This window comes from Clinocottus analis, unplaced genomic scaffold, assembly GCF_023055335.1.
Source record: "Clinocottus analis isolate CAN_PGR_092001 unplaced genomic scaffold, fCliAna1.0.p SCAF_191, whole genome shotgun sequence".
NCBI classification, from domain to species: domain Eukaryota; kingdom Metazoa; phylum Chordata; class Actinopteri; order Perciformes; family Cottidae; genus Clinocottus; species Clinocottus analis.
The window spans coordinates 1-22,814 of NW_027175922.1; the positions used below are offsets into that span (position 1 = coordinate 1).

Below are 22,814 nucleotides of genomic sequence, written 5' to 3' on the forward strand. Positions count from 1 at the left end.
ATTTTCAACCTGAGAGCACAATGGGATTCCCCATCCCACAGCGGACACTTCACTGTTGAGAGAAGAGGAGAAAAAAAAGAAAAGTATTCCATTCAAGAAGTTAAAAACGTCACGCTGCGCAACGTCACCCTCGTCTAACCTGTCCCTTACATTCTGATCCGCAACACTTTATCCTTTACTTCCCAACCACAAACATGCTCTAGTTTCAGTTTCTAAGAAGTGAGTCTTTGTTATCACACTTTCAAACTCGTGGGAAAACAAATCCCCTTGGTGATTAATAAAGTACTCTCTATCTAGATTAGCTGATACTCAAATAATCACCTGATTTTACCGAATATACTGAAGATTGGTTGGTTCTGTCAATCCAATTTTTTACACACGGTAAGTATATCTGACCCGTTGTTTCTTCAATTGATTGGTTAAATTTGATTTGTAAACGATTATATGAAACGTTGCTGTGTCACGTTTCATTGGCTGACGCACAAAGACGACTGCAGTGTCACCGGGGGCGTGTTGGCCAAGCAGTGTGACATAGCAATGTCAGTTTTCAAGACTGTTAAGAACACTCAATATCTATAATATTAAGTTGATTTAGACTTTGGTCTAAATTCTGATTCAGATGTATAACCGAACAAGCAAATTGTTAGCCAAGCATTTTGTATTATAAGAACTGTAAACATGTTTACAATAAAAGTAACTCCCAATATAGGTTTCAATGTGCAAGTGCAATAATATACTGATTTATAATATCCCAAAGTTATTTTTCTGTGGAAGTTGTAATAAAAGGCTATCAGGATGACTAATATAATTTGGTGTCGACCGCAGGAAGGTCTAGCATCCCACATGCAGAGTTCATCAAACTCTTTTCTCACACATTATGCATTAAGTGCTGGATGATGGTAACCTGGAAAGCTCTGGTTAATTTTTTACACATTTGTAATAAAATGAAAACTTTTTTATCAGCCTTGATGAAGACATGTGTTCAGCAAATTCTAAATATATTCCACACCTGATGACCCTCATGTTGTTTTTATGGCATTTGTCCAATTTCCATCGGGTCAGGTCTAACGTCATATTTCTCATTTTGTATGTTTAAACTTGTCTTCAGTATACACTGAAGTTATATGGTTATGGACTGTAAGAAATTTCCTCTAGTCATGAAATGTACTAATTAAAAGAAGCAACCAAAGAGGATGACCAACCCAACATAAAAAATTGCAACAGCAGTGACAGATTTGATTGAGGCTTCCAAGTAACATTTCAACTCAAATTACCGGAAACCAAAATCTGTAGAGAAGACTGAGATAAACTCTTAACTTTTCAGTGCCAGTGTTTGGAGTAAAATACATTATTCTTTAAGAACTACTGGTTTTAGATCCACTGCATTGAAATACAGACAATGTTGGACTAGTCGGATCTTGTCTTCATGAAATAAACAGCCAGACAAATATACCATAAAAACTTTATTACTGAATTGTGACAACACTTATTTCGCATCCATCTGTGCAAACATTTCCCTATAGATCGATTTGTTATAAATAACGGGGCATGTGCTATCATTTACAATCCCCTGACAGCAGTGATATGACAGCTTCTGAAAATGAAGTCCAACATAAATATATGCAAAGCTATCTAACTTTAAAGTCAGGTGACCCAACAAAAGAATTTCAGCAAGGCTTTAAGAGAGACCGATACTCTTGACAAAAGAAAAGATGTGTTTTGGACAGTTCCACAACAGTGACAAGACATGTATTGCACTAGTATAGCTCTTAGCTAATTGTCTTGTTGAGACATCACAATTTGAGAGACGCACAAAAAAAAAAAAAAGCATTCCAGCTTGGAAGTGCATCTCGAGTGCTCCTTCCACCAATTATAATTCGCATTGCATTTGAGGTTCCTGTAAAGAGCGATTGCATGTAACATTTACCAAATTTGAAAAGAAAGAAAGATGTAATCATAGCAATACAAGGCAGAAAGAAAGGCAAATGTCCAAGGTTTCCAACTTTGTGAAATTCAAAGTATAGACTATATTTTAATTTGGGTATGGATGAGTTGATAGTGAACAAAGTACCGTTATGTTTGTCATAATTTAAAAATAAAAAAGATACCTGGAGACAAGAACAGGCAAAAATGTCTAAAAAAAGACATGTCATCCGGAAAGAACTTTAACAAAAATATTTCCATGCTTCAAGTAAGCCTGAAGACTCATGTCTTCAGGCTTAATTCTTAATAGCCTCTCCGTTTCAACTCGTACAAAGATTTTCAGGGCAGCAGACTTTAAAAGTTCACCGAACAAGCAGATGACCTCAGAGAGAAAAATAGATTGGCTTTGGAAAGTCAGACATGCTTTCCAGACTTTACACTCTAAAAGGTTTGGAGAGGTTGAGAGGGAGTGTGGGTGAGCCAAGGCCCTCTTCCAACCACGGCACAGAGGAAGGGGTGTTGCGCCGATGGATGCGGCGGAGTCGCAGTAAGTACAGCATAATAGACAACAGCACAACGAAGAAACAAGCCAGGAATAAGTAGTGGTTGTTGACAAAGGAGAAGCTGTGCCGCCAGTGAGAGTGCACTCCTTTCAGACTTTCCTGAGGGATGTCCCTGAAAGACGAAAAAAAAAAAACCTACTTTGAAAAAACAAATACTGTGTATGTAAAAAAAAACAGAGAAAGTTTGACTTGGTATATAGATTCTTGGAAGCATAATTTAAATGTATGCAGAAGAACACGTGATAAGAATCAAACCCAATTGTATTCAAAGTAAGCTGGATCAGGAGCCAATAGTCCATTATTAATCACCAAGATCATGAGATAGATGACAGATACCGGTTTTGTTGGATAATCCCTCTAATAATTTTTCCCGTTCGGTTTAATATACGATTTGTCATTAAGTATAGGTTTTGACAGAGTTTTGTTTCACAGTTAGCATATGATTTAGACCAATAACCTTCCTCAGTTTTAGCTTAAAGTATCCCCAGCTGCTAAATGCAGTAGAAAAGCCACCTTCTCTGTAATATTGCCGCAATGCCGTCCCCAAGCCAATCCTGGGTACCAATCATTGTTTAAATTCTCCATTTATGTTTCAAATTAGAACATGTTGTTGTCAAAGATAGCTCTGAATATGATCCAATTATGACAAGAACAAGTTATAACTAAAGTTGCATGAGTAAAGTAACAAACAAGGAAAATGTGAGATAAGATCCATCTTACCTCAAAGGCAGAAACCGTGTTCTGTAAAGAATAGCGCCAAGAGTCCATTGGACCTCCTTATCATAGACCAATAGGGCAGTCCTCAGGTGTTTATAATTGGCTGGAAAAGAGAAGCCTGAGTGCAATACTTCATACATCCATGCTGATTTAAAACACTGGTACCTGCAGGCAGGAAAATAAAAACATCATAAACAATCCTTTTGTTCTGTAATGAACCACCCAGAACAGTTTGAAAATCCTGTGTGTCTTACTTTAGTCTGTGATGGTCAGCATGTGAGGCATACAAGCCAGAGTCAAAGCGCTCCCTCAGAGTCTTCCACTGGGTGGAACAGTAACTCTGTGAAAGTTATACGACAACATCAGGAGAGTTTCTAGTGGTAAGACATCAATAAACAAGACCATAACCTTTGCTGTTCTCAAATAATTAGGGAATAAGAGGTTACATATTGAGGGTTTATCTGGAATGCTTTGTAGGAGTACATGTATAATGTATATGTAGCATATACCTTGGCAGCCTGGGCATATTTGGAAGCGTTATAATCCCCTCCCATGCGCAGTACATCCTCTGTGCAGTAGTAGAACTCAGAGAACCCGTAGAACTGACTGTTGATGTAGTCGATGGTTGGCTGGTAGATGCCGCTGAGGGAGGTTAAGGTCTCATTGGTGCGGTTGAGGAACAGCTGGAGAATCTGTCTACACTGGTCAAAGTCTCCTGTGCCTCGCAGATACAGCTTCTTTGTGGATGGACCAATTTCATCCTGCAGGTCTGCAGGTAGACAAGGGTCCGGGAGGGGAGACTCTGCTGTCTCACCCATATTCTGACCCAACACCCTGCAGAAATCAGTAATACAGTGTAAGTAAACATAATACTCTGTACTGACTGGGATATTCATTTACAAAAAAAAAGAAAAGATGTCTGTCGCTCTCACTTGTTTCGCGTGGCAGTATTTCTAATGACACTCTCCTCATATCTTTTCCGTGCTGCATTTCCTCCAAAACCCAGAAAGGTGGACACATAAACGCGATAAACATGCTCTGTGCGATGTGCATCGCACCCCAAGTTGAACTCGGCGAGTAAGTTTTTGGCAACTTCCTCCTAGGGAAAAAGAAAAAAAATGAGCCTGGGAATGATAACACACTCATAATATTAAAATTTGGTGAAAATAAACATTAATATTTTGCATTTAACAGAAGCTGAAACTATCCGACAAGATGCGGTGAAAATCCAATCGAGCATCTGGTGGTGTAAAGAAAATACACTGTGCCTCATCCATCAACTGTTCTTGATAAGAAATATCTTCTTAAAACTCATTTACGCCCATTAACCAATGTTTTCTCATTTGATAACTATGCATCCACGCACAATCAAGAGCACACTTACGCACTTGATTTCCGACAAATGTGTGCAAAATAATGTTATTTAATTCTGCAGTAAAAAATATAAATTACTTTAAAATGTTTAAATAAGTATTTTAATTAAAGTGAAAACCTCTCATAGATGATAGTCCACTGTATTTTACAAATCATTAAGGTCTTTTAAATCAAATAAACATTACACTTCAAACCTGAACAAGTAATAACAGCCCATCTTTTTGTCGTTATTTTATATCTACTACTGATGTTATTAAATGTGCATAAGAAAACATTTTCTTTTTATATTTGGAGTCCCTCTTTAGACTATTACATTATGTGTATTTACAAGGCCCTTGTCTGGGAATTGGCAGGGCGTTTACTTTTGCTGATGAGAATTAAATGGAACACTCATTCAATTTATGAGAACCGAATTATAAGCACACAGATACAAGTCTTTATGTGGTTAAAGAACTCATCATTAATCTGGCCTTTCTTGGAAAACATCTCCAGAGCAAATTTAAGGGAAAAAAATCATATGAAGGAAGATATTGGTGAATGAGGCCAATGAGAGCAAAAAGGACAATTACTGTATGCCAAACCTGCTTATCTAGGTGCGTCTCTAACAACACAAATAAATAATCTTGATATGGGACCTCCATTGCATTTTATGGTCACTACGTTAATGACTTAATGTTTTCCGTCCAAAAAATCCTACTGTGGAGTCATGCAACAGGCTTACAGTATGCCTTCAATAGTGATGAATGGAGAGCAGACCATCTCCACGGGACAAAAATGGTGCACACAGGGTTTTACCAGGGAATGACAGAAGTTGAAAGGAGGGAGAAGAACAAAGGGTGAGTGACAAAACCCAAAGACAACACAAGAACAGAATTGGTTGTGTATAATGACCTGCTGTGGAGAAGCAAAGCTTACAGTTTTCGGCACTTCATATGCAATCTGTGTGGAGACACCACCCATGTCCAGGACCCCGGCAGTCCTTTTCCTCATCAGCGCCTCCTGTTGATCACTGCCTGGGACATGAACCTCGACGACAGCTTCGCCATCTTGAAAGAATGACAGAAGAGAGGCGATAGAGTCAGGCAGAGCCGGGATATCATGTGAATCAATGACATACTGCTGTGTGAAAAAAGTTATTTTTTAAAAATTGGACACTGTTGAAATACTACTTGCGTGGGTCCTACCATTGTGCACATGGTTAAACCTTCCGAGGACAAAGTTTATTCCAATCCATGCATAGACACCTGAAGCAAATGATTACAAATTGTTATGTTAATATATACACTTTAACCAGCCTCTTCAATCATGCACTACTTTTAAACCAGGGCCTATCAATGATAATTTGTTTCCTACGTTAATTTGCCTTGAAAATCTTTCAACGTCAATGACGACGCGGTAAAGTCAATCTATGGCATCGTATTGAATATGTTACAATACAAATGTTTGATAAAGTCCTGAAAATAAAATAAAGCCGTTGCGATGCCAAACATTTGAACTCAGCATACTCATTTTCATTCAAATATCAATTCTATTATCCTTTTTATTTACCTTCCTGTTTTCCAGAAATCACTTCCACGTGTGAATCAGAGAAGAGAAAGTTGAAGTGGACTGGGATGTCGGTACGCAAATCCTCAAGAAGTGCTTCTTGTTGACTGAGATTAAACAATCACAAAAACGGCCTCATAAGACATATGGCATGTATAACATTAATGCTTCTCTCTTTAAGGTGCAACATTGTTTAGACCTGCTGAATGAACATTTCTTGCAACTATATTTATATTTGGGGCTTCTGGAAGTAGTGCGGGTAACATTATGACCAGACTGTACCTTTCAGGAAGGATTCTCATTCCAGCTGTACAAAGGATGTACAAGGGAGTTTCTTGGTGCTTATTTTTGGGAATATGTTGGGATGCAAAGCTCAGCAGTGGATATATATAGTCACTGGCTTTCTCAGGTGTTTTAGCCAATTCAGAGATACCTAAAAGAAAAAACACAAGGACCAAAAAGATATCTCATAGTGGGTAAACAACAAGCTAGAATGTAAGGATTTTTTTTACATTATATTTCATTAATTGAGAATCTTTAAACAAACAGTGCTAATTATTGAATAATGCTCATGTCCTCTACTTTAAATACCGTATTAACGAGAAACCTGGCGTATCTTACCTGGTTTGATCTTCATGACCACTGGTTTGCGGTGTTGATCTCTCATTTGCCGAATGTCCAGCAGTTCATGGGGATTACCATTATGCCGAGGCCAACAGTACACAAATACCCTGGAGCCACTGCTGCCACAGTCCACCACCAGGCCATAGTTCAGGTTGGGGTTACTTGTATCTGTTGCATCCACATCATTCACCTTTGCCAAGTGCCTATTGAACAACACAAAATTGTTAGGTCAATATTGCCTGTGTCCATCATAACAAAAACACTGAGCAGATGTTGAACAGTTTACCTGTGGAAGTGACTTTCTTCTCTGATCCAGCTGGCATGCCCCTTTCCAGTGACAAGCAGCAGGTAGAGCAGTCCTATGAGGCACAGGACCAGGCCGATGAAAAGCAGCTGTCTGAGGGAAGGTACCAAGAGCCGAGGAAGAACCTGGGACGAGAGGCTGAAATGCCATGGTGCTGGGAAAAGGCACGAGAAGCTGATCCTGTCAACAGATGTAAGAGAAGAGAGCCTGAGCAACATATGTTTACAATTACAGTAACCCAAATAGAAGATATGATACGAGTTCAAGAATCAATCCCCATCCCCATAAATGACAGCAAACCAACCTTCCCATGATGTAGATCGTCTTCTACTTGTTAGTGTATTTAAATTGTAAATCAAGAATCAGTCTGCTGCAGATTGGAGCTGGCTTGTTCCTCGGCTCCATCCCATGTCCCCTACTTGTCATCGTGACCTTTCAGGGCACAAAATTGAACATTTTAACGTCTTTTAAGATGACTTCAGAGGTCTTGAATGAGAAAACAGCCCAAAGTTGGACGAAACGAAGGGACTAAGGATATATTGAGTTACAACACTAATTTGTTGGAATATATTGATACGTATCGCTGCTGTAACGGTCGATTTTAAACGAAGTAAAACTGAGACAAATTGAAGGGACGACAGGGCAAGACCATTGTTAAAAAGAAAGAAGTAACGTTAGCGAACGTTTACAGACTTCTGTGGATATCTACGTCGACGTAACGTGACGTGCTCGGCTGTAGGGTTTAGCTAAAGGAGCAGGATTTCACACCACGTTACGAACCGTCAGTGTCAACGCAGTGGAGTCATATGTCCGTGGCCTTTCAATCGTTTCATACTTACTAGCAAACATATGTAAATCCCCCTTTTCTGGAAAAACGTTACATTTCGGTGCGCCCAGATGCTAACCGCTGGGTAATGCTGAGCCCGTATGTGGCAGGTCTCCGGTGAGTGACGTGGTTGTCGCGGCCACGGTGCGTTTGATTTTGACTCCACGTTGCCCGGATAACAAGTTGTGGAACCGAATGCAGCAGGACAGCCTAAACCGCCCCCTCATTATTCTTCGTGTTCTTCTAATAGCGGGTTACAACAATGACGACGGGGCATTACCGCCACCTACTGGCTGTAATGTGAGCCAGGAGTGAACAACTTCACAAGTCATCAAGTCTGGGTTGTTTCCAAAAAACATTAAAATAGATAGTAATCTGGGTACCCTTTGCTCAGTCTACATCAAATATTCAATATTGTAGTATATCTAGAAAAACAGTATAGTCAAAATATGTATTTAATACACAATAGAGAAACTACAATTCATTCAAGGCCCACAGCAAAGACATGTTTGGATTTGAGACAAGTATTAAGAATATATTGCAGTTTGTCAGTAAAAGAAAACTGTTTATAAAATCAATGTTTAGCATACAATAGGACTTAAAAAAACAAATTTATAGAGTTGTAGTCATACAAGATGTGGTACTAATGTATTGGCATGGTAAAAGGTGTGCATTGTATTTCTATCAGAATAATTTAAAGCATGATTCATACACCGTCACATCCACCTTCACCAGTGTTGCTTCTGTATTGGAAGCTGCTCGTCTCTTTACTACAACCAGACAACTTGGACTTTACTAGACTTCTTGCAGTTCAACCACTCAAGCTGACTGATCTGCCAGCAGTAACTCACATCTACAAAATTGAGTCTCTTGCTGCGTTGCATTAAACTTCTCACTGTTATCATCTTCACATCAGTGCGCGGCAGGTCAATACGCTGTAACCGTCCAAGTGGCATGGGAGGTGAGTTTACGGAATCCGCAAAAAGATACTGGTTCAAGACCAATACATGCAGTGCATCCTGTAAAACACAGTTCAGAGTGCAGGGCAGGGAGACCAGTGAAAGCTTCTCCAGTAAAGGAGAACCAGTCAGGAGACACTTAAGCACCCTTCTTAGGGACATCCAGGACATAACCGGCTTCTTTTGGCTGTGTTCATAGGAGAAACTTTAGACAAAGGGATAGACAAAGAGATGGGTTATTAGTTGTTGATCATAGTTTACCTAAAGACCTTTATCAAATAATATATATATATATATATATATATATATATATATATATATATATATATATATGTATATATATATATATATATATATATATATATATATATATATATATATATATATATATATATATAATATTTAAATTTAATTAAATGTAACCTGATAGGAAATACAGAATTATTAGCATGTAAATGTAATGTGACAGAAAGACAGCCTTGATAAAAGCTCAACAAAAGAGTCTTAGTGTAGATACTAACTAAAACTGACTGGAATAATGTCCCTGTTCATTTTAGAATACAGATGTGCTGGTATTAAATAGTGCAGAAATTACTACATAAATTGTTTTTTAGAAGAAAACAAAATACACAGCATTGCTCATCTATCATAGATAAGATATGTGTTAGGCTTTTGAGAAATACCATGATTTCACATGCAAGGCACAGCGTAGCTTTTCAAAGACATGATTACATATGCAGTCTGAGAAGCAAACTGTAAATTCACCATCTCGCAAACAAGTGCCATTAGTTCCTAGTGTACTACATAGTGTATTAAGAGTGGCCTTACTTGAGTGTGAGAGAGCAGAGGTCAGCCAGCTGTGGAAGATCTGGTTCGTCTCCCTGTACACCCTCGTCTTCTGCTCCCTGTGGGGTGGTGGGAGGCTCGGCAGAGATGAGCAGGTCTTTGAGTCTGGGACAAGTCTTGATGACCTCCAGTAGAGGAGTGTGGGGGCTGGTTTTCACCCCCTCCAGGGTGAGAGAGACCAATGAGGAGCCTGTAACTTGCAAGGCAGGAAGGAGATCTACCAGATGGCCGGGGTAGTGTACTGAGAGGCTCCGCAGCTGTCCTGACCACAACTGGAGGCCTGCGGCTAACTGAGACCCCTGGCTTCTACCTCTTGTATTTTCTAAAGGATCAACGTTCACAGATATGGAGTAAATGTTTGGACATGCACAACTAAAACTGTCCAAAGAGTCACATGATAAACCCTTGACGTCCTTTAGGAGCAGGAGCAGGCGTTCATCACCTGGCAAATCTTTTCCTCTCTTTTTATCCTCAGTTTGGTTCTGAGAGCAATTTGGCCCTTCATCTCTAATTGCATCTTCCTCACTCTCACTACCATACCCATCCCACAATATATTTCCCTTCCCCTCGTCTTCACCTCCTGCTCCTTCTTTCTTTTTGTTGTCCATGCCTTGCCTGAGCCTCCACTCCCTCCACACCTCCTCCAGCCTTGGAACTCCTTTCCTGTCAGTGAACTCATCTGTTTGGTCAAACTGTCTCTGCTGGATGAGACAGCAGGCCTGCACAAGGCCCTCAAGGGCCACTCTTTCTAGCCTGGGTAGAGAGAGAAGGAGGTAGGCGGCTGCCGCCACAGAGTCTCCCTCTTGTTCCCCAAACCCAATATCCAAAGCCAGCAGACTGCTGAGAGGGAGAGGAGACAAAGGTGCAGAGCAAGACGAGGAAATATAAGACTGGGAGGCCAAAAATGAACCCCCACCTCCAAGAGGAAGAAGAGCAGCAGCGGAAAGTACATGACAGCGGGATATGTCGAGATGGCACAGCAAACGACAGCAATGGGCAATCGTCTTGATTACACTACTGTCACAAGGTGTACCAGCCAAAGAGAGCGAGCGCAGGGCTGGAAGACAGCCAAGGGTCTCAGACAGGACCTTTGAGGGCAGCTGCTGGCCTCCAGATAGGTCCAGGCTCTTCAGACCCTGAGAGAAAAAGGAGAACATACTGTAAAAAGACATTAAGGAATTAAAAACCAGGACAAAAGATATTAAAAGAACAGAATAACTTTTACTGTGCTTAAGTAGTATTTGAAGCCCGGACAATATTGGCCAAATACACAAACAATAAACTAAAAGCATATACGATGTGGATTCATGCATGTTGGAGCCAAAATGGGGTTTATTATTTGAGGGAAGCACTGGGTGAATGTAGTTTCTTTATTTGAACACAGGGTGGCACATTCACTTTAAGAGGGCATGAAAGGAAGTGCCAGGTGATGGGAACAGGTGTGTGTGGATGGGAAGCGCAATAGTTTTTTTTACCGTGCTCGTGTCAACCTGCTGATGTGTTCTCATGGATTAAATGAGCAAATGATACACATCGACCTGGACATTGAATTTGTTCATGCCAGAACACGCGTCCGAACGTGTTCTCCCGTTCACCCACCTAGTGGCTCTAACCCGAAAAATTGGTTAAGGTTTGTGCCTCTATAAAAGTAAAAAACTATTGTGTAATAATAAACCCCATTTTGGCTCCAACGATGCATTTAGTTTATTGTTTGTGAATTTAGCCAATATTGCCCCTGCCCCCTCCCAATCCGTCCGTCCGTGAAAAACAATTACATTATAAAAAAGCTATAACTTTTAATTATAACAAAGTGTTTTTTGAATTATAAAATAGCAAAAACTTTTTGATTCTGTTTCGGCCACCAAAGAAGGCTTAGGAGGCCCTGATGGCCCACCACTAGTATTTTCTGCGGTGTAATAATTTGCCAAAAATGGATAAGATTCATACCAGTAAGTGAACAATATATAAAGTCAGACATATTTCTCTCTTACAATACTTGATCTACCTTTTATGCAGCTGATTTTATCTGACCTGGCAGCGTGCAGCAATGTGGGCACAGAGGGCGGAGGTGACCAAACCAGGACACCTTTCCAGAGACAGGCAACGAAGTTGGGGGACCAGCATGAGGTGGAGGGCTGCACGGGACATCTGCTTTCTGGTGCACAGAAGCCACAGCAGCTCCTCAACCAGAGCACCCGCTAAATGGGAAGTGAAAGATAGAAACAAAAACAGACATGAATTAGAAGTGATCAATTACAATGTAAATCACTTAATTAGAAAGTAGAGTTATAAAAGGCACGCGTGTGAAATTACATGGCAAACATCTGCAGCCCCGTATTCAACCTCTGACTCAGCACAAGATTAAAAATATAGAATTCTAGTTATTCCCAGACTTTAATTTCCATATACATCGTGGGAATTTTACTGAATTTAGCAGTGAATCTTATGGTGCTAAACTTCACATGGTTCACGGACACGTCAATTGTAAGACAAGAACATTGTATAGTTGTCTGTTCAATAAGCCCTGACACACTCACGCAGTAAGTTGAAAGGCCCCATGATGTATCTGAATGTATATTGATCCAGGTAGTTATCGGCATAGTCCTTCGCCCACACTTCCTTCATGTTGTCTGCAAGGCTTCGCAGACAAAGACATGTCAGCGAAAGGACAAGACCATTTTCATCGGTCTTCCCGTGGCTCCCCATCCACTCCATATTCCTCATCCTCCTCCGCCTGGGCCGGGCCTTTGCCCCATCAGGTTCACCCAAAGCCCGAAATAGAGGCATGGCCAGACAGGAAGTGGGCTCTGTGTGATGGAAAGGTGATAGAAAGAGAAAAAACAAACATGGTTTTTACATTGCTTTTTTCTTTGCAAATTAGTGAATGACTGATTTCTTAACGCTTCTAAAGATAGAGTAATGAAAAAAAGTAAAAGTAAATTAACACAAACATTGTGCTATGTCCATATCGGGTAGGACAGGGGTGGCCTAACTTTTTTGACTGGGGGCTGTAAAGAAAAATACGTCACAAAAAGGCACTGGCCAAACAATAGTAAATGTGTAGTTTTCATTCAGTTACACTGCAAGTGAGTAAGTATATAGACCAGAAAATAACATACCATTACAAAAAATATACGGCTAAGCAGTTTAACGTTTGACATTGCAGGCATTTATTGGTGCCCGCACATATTCCAGAGAGTTTCTGTATCTGCTGCTCTTAAAATGAATTGCATACTTTTGAAAACCCACTTCAAATAATATGACATTGATTGTAAATATGGAGATATGGCCAGTTAAAAAAAGGAAGTGAAATATTGGTTTCAGTTCATTGTCTAAGCACCCACTTAAGATTACAGTGCAAACGTAACATTGAAATTATATGTAAATATATTATTAAGATGTAACTAAACAAAACAGTCACCAAGTGGTTTATGTGCCAGTTCAGATATGATTTCAAAATTGTTGTCGATATCAAGCGTTTAGGATGTGCAATGTATTTAACGTTACAGTGTAACTTATTAGAAATATAATCAAGCCATATTCTAGGGAACAGAAAGGAGCTCTCATAAATCATGTTGCTCTGCCTCAGAGATAAATAATATAGAAGACAATTACTCATTCCGATTTGATGTTTACCGTTTTTAATCTTGTTGAATCTGAGACATTGAGATACTCAGCTGTGCAATAGTACTGAGACTAGTTACAAATAATTAAGGAGAAACAAACGAGACAGACCTAAAGAGAGGGAGATATGAGTGAGCTCACATTATCTGTTTACAATAGTACTATGAGTTACATTACTCAGTGTGGACGGTGTATTATCCAATTATGTATATTGCATTAAGACTTACCTGACAAATCAATTAGGTATTGTACTTCAAATAATCCAATAAATAAATAAGGAATGTATAGCAGAAGAAGTAAGTTTGGCAACCTTTGCTCTTCTTGAATCTCAGCGACACTTCCTGACTCTACCGTGGGTGAAATTTGGGCCCCGAGTTTGGTCTCTAAGGCGGAATTTCCACTGGGTACGGATTGCTGCCCAACGCATATTAATTAACATAATCGTGATTTCAATACTAAATCAGAATTTGAATAAACCACATGTTTTGACATTTTAATTGCTAAAGCGGTAGAGCAGTAATTTGCATAGTTTCCTCCTGAAAGATGTTACTCAGGGTATAAATACCCCATTTTCGAATGAAAAGGAGATACGTTCAAAGCCGAAATTCAGTTGTAAAAAAATGTTTCACCTTTCACATGCCATTTTTGAGATTATGTTGTCAGATAGAAGATGGTAAACAAATCTGATCTGGTCTGTCATTCCCTAAAAGTAAAAATGGTCAATCCCTTTGGTTTTATGTTGCATGCACAAAAAATAGCAGACCTGGTTAACAGGGGAAAGATTGAAAAAGTATGGCTTCCTGTATTGTGAAGGTTAATTCCCCATTGTCAGAGATAACAGAAGATCATGACAATAGCCATTCTCATGTGTCTCTTCTGCTGTCCAGCCCTCTCAGCTGTCTGGCCCAGATGGCGAAGATCATTTATTAAAAAGGTTATAGACTGGTCTGTTAGTGAGCTGGAAGGTTCATTTGGAAATGTGTTAATCAAAACGTTTTACGTACATCCTGGGTTATGATCATTGATCAATAGCTGCACACAAATATCAAGACAGCCTTGGTGGTATTCTTTGATTCTTCCATGGTGCAAAATATTAAAGAGTTTCTTTGACATACACATTTTGGTCGAGAGTAATATGCTGTGATACAAGTTTTAGACATGTACATTCTCAAGACAAACATATATTCATCAATATGTCCACGGATTTCCCTTAATTCCCCAACATTCAGATAGTTGGCAATGGTAATGTAAACACATTAGTAAATAATCTCAGTAAGAAGTAAAACTTTGAATTGATTTAATCAAATTATATCATAAAACTGTATCAAAAATAAATCAGCTTCTGATAACAAGGCACCAAGGCATTTCTATATTCACTTCACACAATGAGTTAAATCTGGATGTGGCTTTTGAGGTAAAAATCACTGTTACATTTTTGTTTAAAGTTTATTAAGTGATGCTGAAACTAAGAGAATGCTACTAAACACTTGGGTGCTTTTGTTATTTTAAACACCGGAGTGGAGTGTACAGTGTAAAAGCTGAAGGAGCTATGAGGCACTGCAGCTACACTGAGCTGCTCTACATCACCAGTCCTACTTACAGGGACTGCTCACTCCAACATTTAAAAATACCAATTTGTCCTCCTAAATACAGTAGTATTTCTAACCCACTGGGTTGACTAGTTTTAAAAATGTCTGTCGTCGAGATGTCTGCCTTATCCCCATTATAATGTGACTACTTTATGTGTGTGTTTAGTTTAGTTTATTTCATTGGATATCTGTAAGTGTGGGATGCTGCTAATATGACAAAAAAAATTCTCCTTGGAGATTAAGTACTTTTCATTCATACTCGGTACTCGGCTTGTGGTGCAAAAACAGGTAACTCAAGATAATCGACATACATCCACAATTTTGGATTTGGGGGTAAACTATCCCTTTAACTTGACAGACAATTGTCTAGTTTCAATTTCTTGAAGCAGCATAATATGATATCAACATGCAATATAACATATGTTGTTGTCACACTATAAATCACCAGTACTTGTATATTAGTTAGTAAGAATTTGAAGTAAATATAACAAAAACTCTAAACATTGTGGACATGAACATGAAAAGTGATCTTAATAAGGTAAAAAGGCTGGTGCAGTAATATGTTTTAGTATATGCAAAAATGACAAACAAGTGCAACGTTAATAAATCCCTTATTTCCTGTTTTAAAGCCTAGTAATAATCCTTGAAGACTTAAAAAAAAAAAAAAACAGTCTGAGGAACATGACTGAAACTCATTTTAAATCATGTTTGCTCTTTTGTCCTCTGTATCTAAGACTGAAATGTTAACGTGATAATTAATCTCCTACATATTTGTCTAAGTAATAAAGGACAATTGTGCCTTAGTGCAGTTTGTGCAACAGCAGGGCATTTCCCACTTAGCCTTCTTCAGGTGCATATCTTGTATATTTATCAGATTAACATGTATATTGTTTGTTAACTCCCTCTTCAAGCTGATTTTCCAGGGGGGGGGTTCAGGTTGTCAGACGAGTGCAAAGCGTTTATTCTGTTGTTGGCTCTGTGAATGGCACCACCTTCCTCCCGGCCACAAACACCTCTGCGATGTTACGATCATCACCTGTCAAACAGAAAGTAACGGAGACACACATAAAGTAAATGGTTAGTGGCACTTTAGAGTCTGAAATGTTTGGTCAAATTGAACTGAAATTATCACTCACCCAAATTTAAGAACTTTTCCAAAATAATCTGAAATTAAAGTGATAATACATTAGTGTTACACTAGGCTCAAATGATCTGCATTATTAAATTTGTGTGTAAATGTGTGTGAATAAATTAAGCCCCGACAACCAACCTTTGGTTCCTCACACTGGACCAGGTCGATAGGTCCGCCAGGAGCGGCTACATTCACCCTCAGGGCGTCAAAGTCTTTGCCTACTTCAAAGTTCCCAGTCTGGTCATCCAGGGACAAAGCTACGGACAAAATGCATCATAAAAGAAACTCTTGTATTCTCTACCCTACTGTAAAATTGCAATCAGTCATCATCAAAAATATCTCATTCCCATAGATAGATGATACATGTGTGTTGAATCAGGCATTTATGCTGCAAAGTGACTTCGGCGAGGCAAGAGACTCAAGCAAGACTGTCGGTGGATAATATGACTTCTACACAATGCCAACTCTTCTTCTAAGTGTTTTACCTTGGCTGCCTCCCAGTGTGGCCAGTCTGAACACCTCCTCAAAGGAAAGTGTTTTGTATTCTGGGTCCTGGATTGTCAAGACTTTGGAGGTGTCCAGAGTTCTCCTCACTGCATCCAGCATAGAGGCCGAGTAGCCCCCCGCCACGTCTGACACCACAATCACAGACCGGATGAGTCAAATTAATACAAGCATGCATGCAGACTTGCCTTCATCAACCAGCATTTTGTAATCAAATAAGCTTCACATTTTCCGATTTATTCTGATTTGAGGCTTGAAATAAAAAACAGCCACAACATCAGATGGTTTTTTTTGTGTTAGTTTCAATTGGACTTTTAAACCAACAAAATCAAAGCAAAGTGATCTGCTCGCTGCCAGCTGTCCTGAATGCCAAATCTACAATTGCACTAATGAAAAACGCTAAAAAGCAGTAAAACCAAATATGTAACAATGTCTTCTTGGCACCTGATCTCACTACCTTGCATGCTTGGGGAAAGGATCTTCTGAAACAAAGCCAAATCATCAATGTACTGCTTCTTGAGAGTGTAACGCCTGTGGAAGTGAACATGCACACACAGTTTCTCTGCTCTCACCTGTTCCCAGCCCTAACTTCACTTTGTGTTTAAGGACATTGCGGACATTCAACAATCCACTGCACAACCTGCAAAGATATATAGAGCAAGAGAGAGATGGCAAAGGTTCAGTTGTTGCTTATCTTTACAATGGTATATTATATTATATTGCTTAAGAGCTGTTTTATTGTAAAATACGTATCATACAAATCTTCATGAGACTTCATAGCATTTGGTCAGTGACTTACGAAATGTTGGAATTGGGACAGTGAGACAAAGAGGCTCCTGTCTCTCTGAACTGAACCAATTCTTCATCACTGAGGTAGCAGCCATGAGCCATTACTGTCTGTGAATCATCATCGTCATCATCAGCATTTGTATTTTCTACAAGAGGTATACCTGTGAGTGTGCCAGCAGTGAGTGTCCTCACCTTGTCAGTGAGCAGGTTATGTTTGAGATAGACGTCTGTGTACGACTCTGATTCAGGAAACAGCTCTTTTACAAGGTTAATTTCCTCTACGTTTTCACTGATATGACTCTGGAAATAAACACACATGTCAGACGTTAAACAATTTTGTTATCTTTGCTCTATCCCATAGCATTAAAATCGAGCCTGTGGTGTTATGCTATTCTGAAATATTTTTTTTCCCATTCTTCCCTGTCAGCCTTTGAAAATTGCAGGTGTGTGTATTAATTTCACTGCACAAAACCCCCACAGGTCCAACATTAAACGGTCTCTAGGGAAACGGGCGTCTGTGGACATAGCCTGGTGCGGTTGCCACAGTGAGCTCACCTGAATGTGCAGGTTGTTGTTCTTAGCGATTGCTCCTAGCTGTTCGAGCAAGGCTCCTGTGCAGGATGGAGCGAAGCGGGGAGTCACCACTGGTCTCACCAGAGGGTACTACTCACAAAACACCAGAGGAGACAGACATTTAAAAATCTTTTCAAAATACAGGCATACCTTAATTTTCTTTTCCTAATGTTGTTCTGTTTATTATGTCATAGAATCTTACCTTTTTGTTCAAGAGCTCTGCAATGAACCTTGAGGGAACAAAAAGATGACTGTAACTCATTTGGCACAGCCACATGTTCCCTAATCTTTTGAATTTGAGAGACTGTAAATGAAGGACAATTAAATCTGTGGAATTAACATTAAAATAATATGGTTGTATCTTTTGTGATGGCCATCTAGCTTTAGGCAGGGCCTGGGGTGCATGTGTGTGTGTTTGTGTTTTGCAGGTGCAGGCTAATCAGTGTGGCTAGGATCAGCTGGCCACATTGACCAAAGTGTATTTGAAGCTTGTCTGCTCCCTGTCGTGTTAGCGCCTTAAACAGCCGTGTGCAATTAATAGATGTTAGGTCCTGGTCTACAACCTTGTGTGTCTCCCGTCTGTGTTGCCACCCAGGAGCTGGGCTGTGAGTCTTTCCATAAAAATATGTAATTCAAAGGTGTATCTGCATTTATTAAAAGTAAAAAGACACGTGGCTCTTTTTTAAAAACAAACTCACGTTTAGTACAAATGGTGCTGTGCCTTGTGCAATAATCAACCTGTCAGAGTGGATTATATTTTTTTGTTAAAAAATGTTTTGTATCACTTAAAAACCAAGTGCTGTGAACATAGTTATTCACATATTAGTGTATAAACATTAAAAAAAACTGTAGTAGTAATACATTAACGGCAATATCGATGACAAATAGACATACATCATGGCAATATACATCTGTGTACATCTTAACTATCTGCAGCATATCTGTTGCTATTACATACTCCGATATACTGTAGGAGCTTTAAATGCTAAAATGGGAAAAACTGCATGTAATCAACAAACATTTTAATGTACATTGTGTACACTCTATAGGCCTTCCTAAAACCTGTTGAACTGTCAATACCCACCGACAGCTTTCTTCTTGAGATTCCTGAGTGGTCTCTTTGTAATGTTTTACAGAATTGTTCCTGTCCATACACACTTTACCCACAAAGGCACGCTGTCCAAAGTCATCTGCAAGAAAACATGGATGATGTAACAAGAGCTGTGAAATTAGTGTATTTGTTTTTTTTTTTCAAAAGGAAGCTGTGTACTTTGCTTATTTGTGACATTTTGTTCATCTACTCATTTAACCCGCACACACACACCCCACACATGAAAAGTTATCATTTAAACATTCTTCACAGCCTTTTCTTAGAGCCACAGTAAAGGCAAAAACTACTTTGGTTTGATTTTAATTTTCAAATGGTTACAATCCCAGGTGATATCACCTATTTTGGCTGACTGCTGCTCTCATTACTGTGTGGGCGGGCATTGACTGTGCTTCATTGCATCCCTCTCACTCTCCTGTTAACTTTGTTTCACCTGGAACAAACTACCACACGTTCATTCTTATCGGGGCATACGCCAGCTTTGAATAGTTTAACCCACCTTCAACCTGATCAGATGTCTGATACACCTTTTTCACGAGATAATTGTTGGCTTGTCATAGCAGAAAAAGCCCATTTGATAACATCCAAAACAACTGCATCTGGTGGTGAGTCATTACTATAAATGATCAACTAAAATATTCTAAAAGGACAGAAAACTGATGATTTTTGTGATCACACAGGTGTGTACCACTCAGCTATGGCCAATGAAGGCATGTGAACCATTCATACTTTTGTTGATGTTCATACTTTTTAATTATTATCGACACTGTTGATTGGTGATATTTATATTAAGTGCAGACGGGAGAGGAAGGCATGCAAGTATAGTTAAGTATAGAAAAAGCGTTTTGCTTCAACATGTTTAGTGTGACAGATACTGTGCATAATCATCAGGTCTTTGTGCTACTGTGACCTAACATTTCCAGACAAATCATGCAGAAAAAATTACTGTGTGTGTGTGTGTGTGTGTGTGTGTGTGTGTGTGTGTGTGTGTGTGTGTGTGTGTGTATATATATATATGTATGTGTGTATGTGTATATGTATGTGTACTGTATGTACACATACATACAGTACATTTTGTATCTCAGGAAGGAATGAGTGACCTTGACTAAAAGAATGTCAGAAATATATACTCTGTATATACATACACCTTGAACTTTGGACCTTACAAGATCCTTCTTTCGGAAAAATATAGTACATTGGACATATATTGTTTTACATAACTAATAACTTTAACAAGCTAAAGGAGACATATATTATGTATACATTTTTAATGTCTGTTGGAAATGATCAAACACATATGCTTACGCTGAATAACAACACGGTTGCTCCAAAATGGACAAGACAAAGGTGAGGGTTCAAAGACCTTGATAACACAGAACGACTGTGGCTACAGCCAGTCAATTCAATTCAGAGTGTGTGTGTGTGTGTGTGTGTGTGTGTGTGTGTGTGTGTGTGTGTGTAGACTATTGCAAAACATAACACCATAATGATAAGGGCAAGGTGTAAAGGTTAACCAAATAACTGTTTCCAACCCAGTTGAGTGATCAAGAAGAACAGGTCCATTCTGACCTAAAATAGTTTTGAAAAACATATCGGCTGTCTGTTTGACAATAATGACATTTTGAAATTAGAATTAATGGGCTTAAGTCGATGTATTCTTCACGACATTTGAACAAACTAGTAAAGCCGGTATCACTGTGAGTTGCTGCTCTGCTTATGAATAATGACTAGATAGCTTGTGTATGTCAGACAAGACACGCTTACTAAGCAGCTCTCTCTTTGTACACTCTGTCACTGTGAATATAACCTGGCTATGTTAACAGAATTACATTTCCTAATTAGTTTTTCACCTTATAATCAAGAGCCTCCATTTCTTATCAATAGGGCAGAGCCATATTATGGCAACTCATGACCACCCGCAGGTCACCTGCTATGACATAATTATTCGAAACTGATGTTTACAGTATTATGGCCACACTTAAAGTGCAACTGTGTGTGTGTGTGTGTGTGTGTGTGTGTGTGTGTGTGTGTGTGTGTGTGTGTGTGTGTGTGTGCATGTATTTGCGTGTAGGACATCTTACTTGCAATCTGCCCCAACAAAAGAGAGGCATCTGTATGTATGGTAGCAAAGTAACATGCCGTAGTTGTTCCGTTTCTCAGGGTCCTTTTCTGTAAGTCATAGGGTTCTTTTTACAGGATTAAGACAACATTTAAATGTGCTGTCTCTTTTTTATGCACACTCCTCTGTGACTGATGCTGCTGAGCAACTGTAACCATTTTAAGAGCCACCTCTTTCACAACGCCAGACAACTCACCACAACTTGAGAGTAGACCCTGTGGGCAAACTGCAAGTCCTTGAATTGGGACTCCACGGGAAAGGTGTAGGTATTGAGCCACTGCAGTAAGGGCATGTCCAGTGCTGTTCCTGCATAGCTGTACTGGCATGCATGGATGTGGGTGTCCACCAGCCCTGGCATGAAGAACTCACTGCAGTGCAACAAGACACGGAAATGGTCAACACATATAGTGTTGTTTTCTAGGTATATCCAAGAACTGATGTATTATCGTGTACAATTTGTATGTATTCAGTAATTTATTTATAATTTCCACTCACTGTTGTGCCAGCTGAATGACTTCAGTCGGACTGAAACCAAAGGTCTGACACAGTCTGTCTAGCTCCGTGCCTCTCCCAGTGAAAGCAATCTGATGGCAAAATGTAAAATCAGAAAAAAAAGGAAGATTACAATAGTTGTGAGGGCTGAAAACATAGTACATATTTGTTTGTTTGTTTTTGTCTGCAGCATATGCTTATAAGGGCCAGCAGAGCAAGTAAAGTACATCATATTTAATGTTGCTTATTTCCATGTAGAAATCATATGCTGGTTAGGATCATAGGGGTAAGAACTGTGATTTCGCATGTAAATCGCACGTTTGTGTCAATGCAGCTGGTGCTGAATCAGTTTTTACCCCTTTGATTCCAACCAGCAGATGGTTTCAACAATGTTTACAGAACAACCAAATGCATGCAGATGTCTTATGAATTCTAATCCCTGCTGTTGTATTATAAGATAGTACCTAAGACGGTTTTTTTTTAAGTTGCTTATTTTTTGTAATCAGTTCGTCAAAACAACGGACAATTATTATATTATTATTATATACAGCTACAAATAGCTATCAAATCAGCCTATTTCATGTTTTTAAACCAACGAACAGTAAAGTGTTTTTGTAAGAGCAAACCCAGAGCGCACACGTCCAAACCCATTCAAAGCAAAATAAACCTCAACACACTTTGGTCAGCTAAATCAGCTGTTAAAGCGTTTGACACACCTTTCCGTCTGTATCCACTCCCAGGAGCTCGTCTTCTAGGATCTGCAGCGCTGTTTGCTGGGTCGAGTGGATAAACGTCCCCCTGTAGACGCTCGCAATTCTGGTGGTGGGTCTATTCGAGTGTGCCATCCTTTCAATAGCTCAGTCGGCAGCACCGATATTTGCAGTTCACAGATCTCCACGGCGCAACAGAAAGCACGACTTAACTTAACACACCCAACAACCAATGAGAAGAAAGGGTGTGTTTCTATGCGTTTTCACTGCGGTCAAGTGAGCCATCATCTGCTGAAAGTTCGATCAAACCAGTCGGCGCTTAAATTGTATTGCTCGTTAATTCCTGGTGTTACGGTACGGGGTCTTGGAGAGCCTCGGACGTAATGGAGATATACTTATATTTAAGCAAAAGAAATTGATTATGTTAATATAAGTCAAATACAACATTACGTTGCACATGATATACAATCTAATTAGTAATATTTGAGCTTTT

At 39.4% G+C, this 22,814-nt stretch overlaps 3 protein-coding genes across 4 annotated transcripts; all 3 read right to left on the reverse strand.

The window, feature by feature from the left end:
• Positions 1–2,227: 2,227 nt before the first annotated feature.
• Positions 2,228–8,089, reverse strand: LOC137790068 (ectonucleoside triphosphate diphosphohydrolase 4-like). Of its 2 annotated transcripts, none has more exons than XM_068584002.1 (13): positions 7,890–8,089; positions 7,355–7,482; positions 7,033–7,230; positions 6,744–6,949; positions 6,405–6,555; positions 6,126–6,229; positions 5,762–5,821; positions 5,493–5,623; positions 4,136–4,302; positions 3,713–4,037; positions 3,458–3,543; positions 3,207–3,368; positions 2,228–2,598 (listed from the first exon to the last, which is right to left on the reverse strand). In XM_068584002.1, the coding sequence occupies exons 2-13, from the start codon at positions 7,360–7,362 to the stop codon at positions 2,358–2,360; spliced, it is 1,839 nt and encodes a 612-aa protein (XP_068440103.1). In that variant the 5' UTR covers positions 7,363–7,482; positions 7,890–8,089; the 3' UTR covers positions 2,228–2,357. The 2 variants fall into 2 exon arrangements, with proteins under 2 accessions (XP_068440103.1, XP_068440102.1); XM_068584001.1 differs by having other exon boundaries at positions 5,469–5,623.
• A 1,982-nt stretch (positions 8,090–10,071) lies between these two features.
• LOC137790067 (uncharacterized) lies at positions 10,072–13,574 on the reverse strand. Its single transcript, XM_068584000.1, has 6 exons — positions 13,533–13,574; positions 12,219–12,488; positions 11,713–11,879; positions 10,558–10,817; positions 10,259–10,518; positions 10,072–10,094 (listed from the first exon to the last, which is right to left on the reverse strand). The coding sequence occupies exons 2-6, from the start codon at positions 12,466–12,468 to the stop codon at positions 10,072–10,074; spliced, it is 960 nt and encodes a 319-aa protein (XP_068440101.1). The 5' UTR covers positions 12,469–12,488; positions 13,533–13,574.
• Positions 13,575–15,824: 2,250 nt separating this feature from the next.
• On the reverse strand, positions 15,825–22,477 carry LOC137790069 (guanine deaminase-like). Its single transcript, XM_068584004.1, has 14 exons — positions 22,328–22,477; positions 21,615–21,703; positions 21,316–21,487; positions 21,082–21,169; positions 18,977–19,082; positions 18,095–18,122; positions 17,875–17,982; positions 17,512–17,619; positions 17,330–17,427; positions 17,103–17,170; positions 16,512–16,658; positions 16,165–16,283; positions 16,031–16,058; positions 15,825–15,930 (listed from the first exon to the last, which is right to left on the reverse strand). The coding sequence occupies exons 1-14, from the start codon at positions 22,454–22,456 to the stop codon at positions 15,854–15,856; spliced, it is 1,365 nt and encodes a 454-aa protein (XP_068440105.1). The 5' UTR covers positions 22,457–22,477; the 3' UTR covers positions 15,825–15,853.
• Positions 22,478–22,814: the final 337 nt, after the last annotated feature.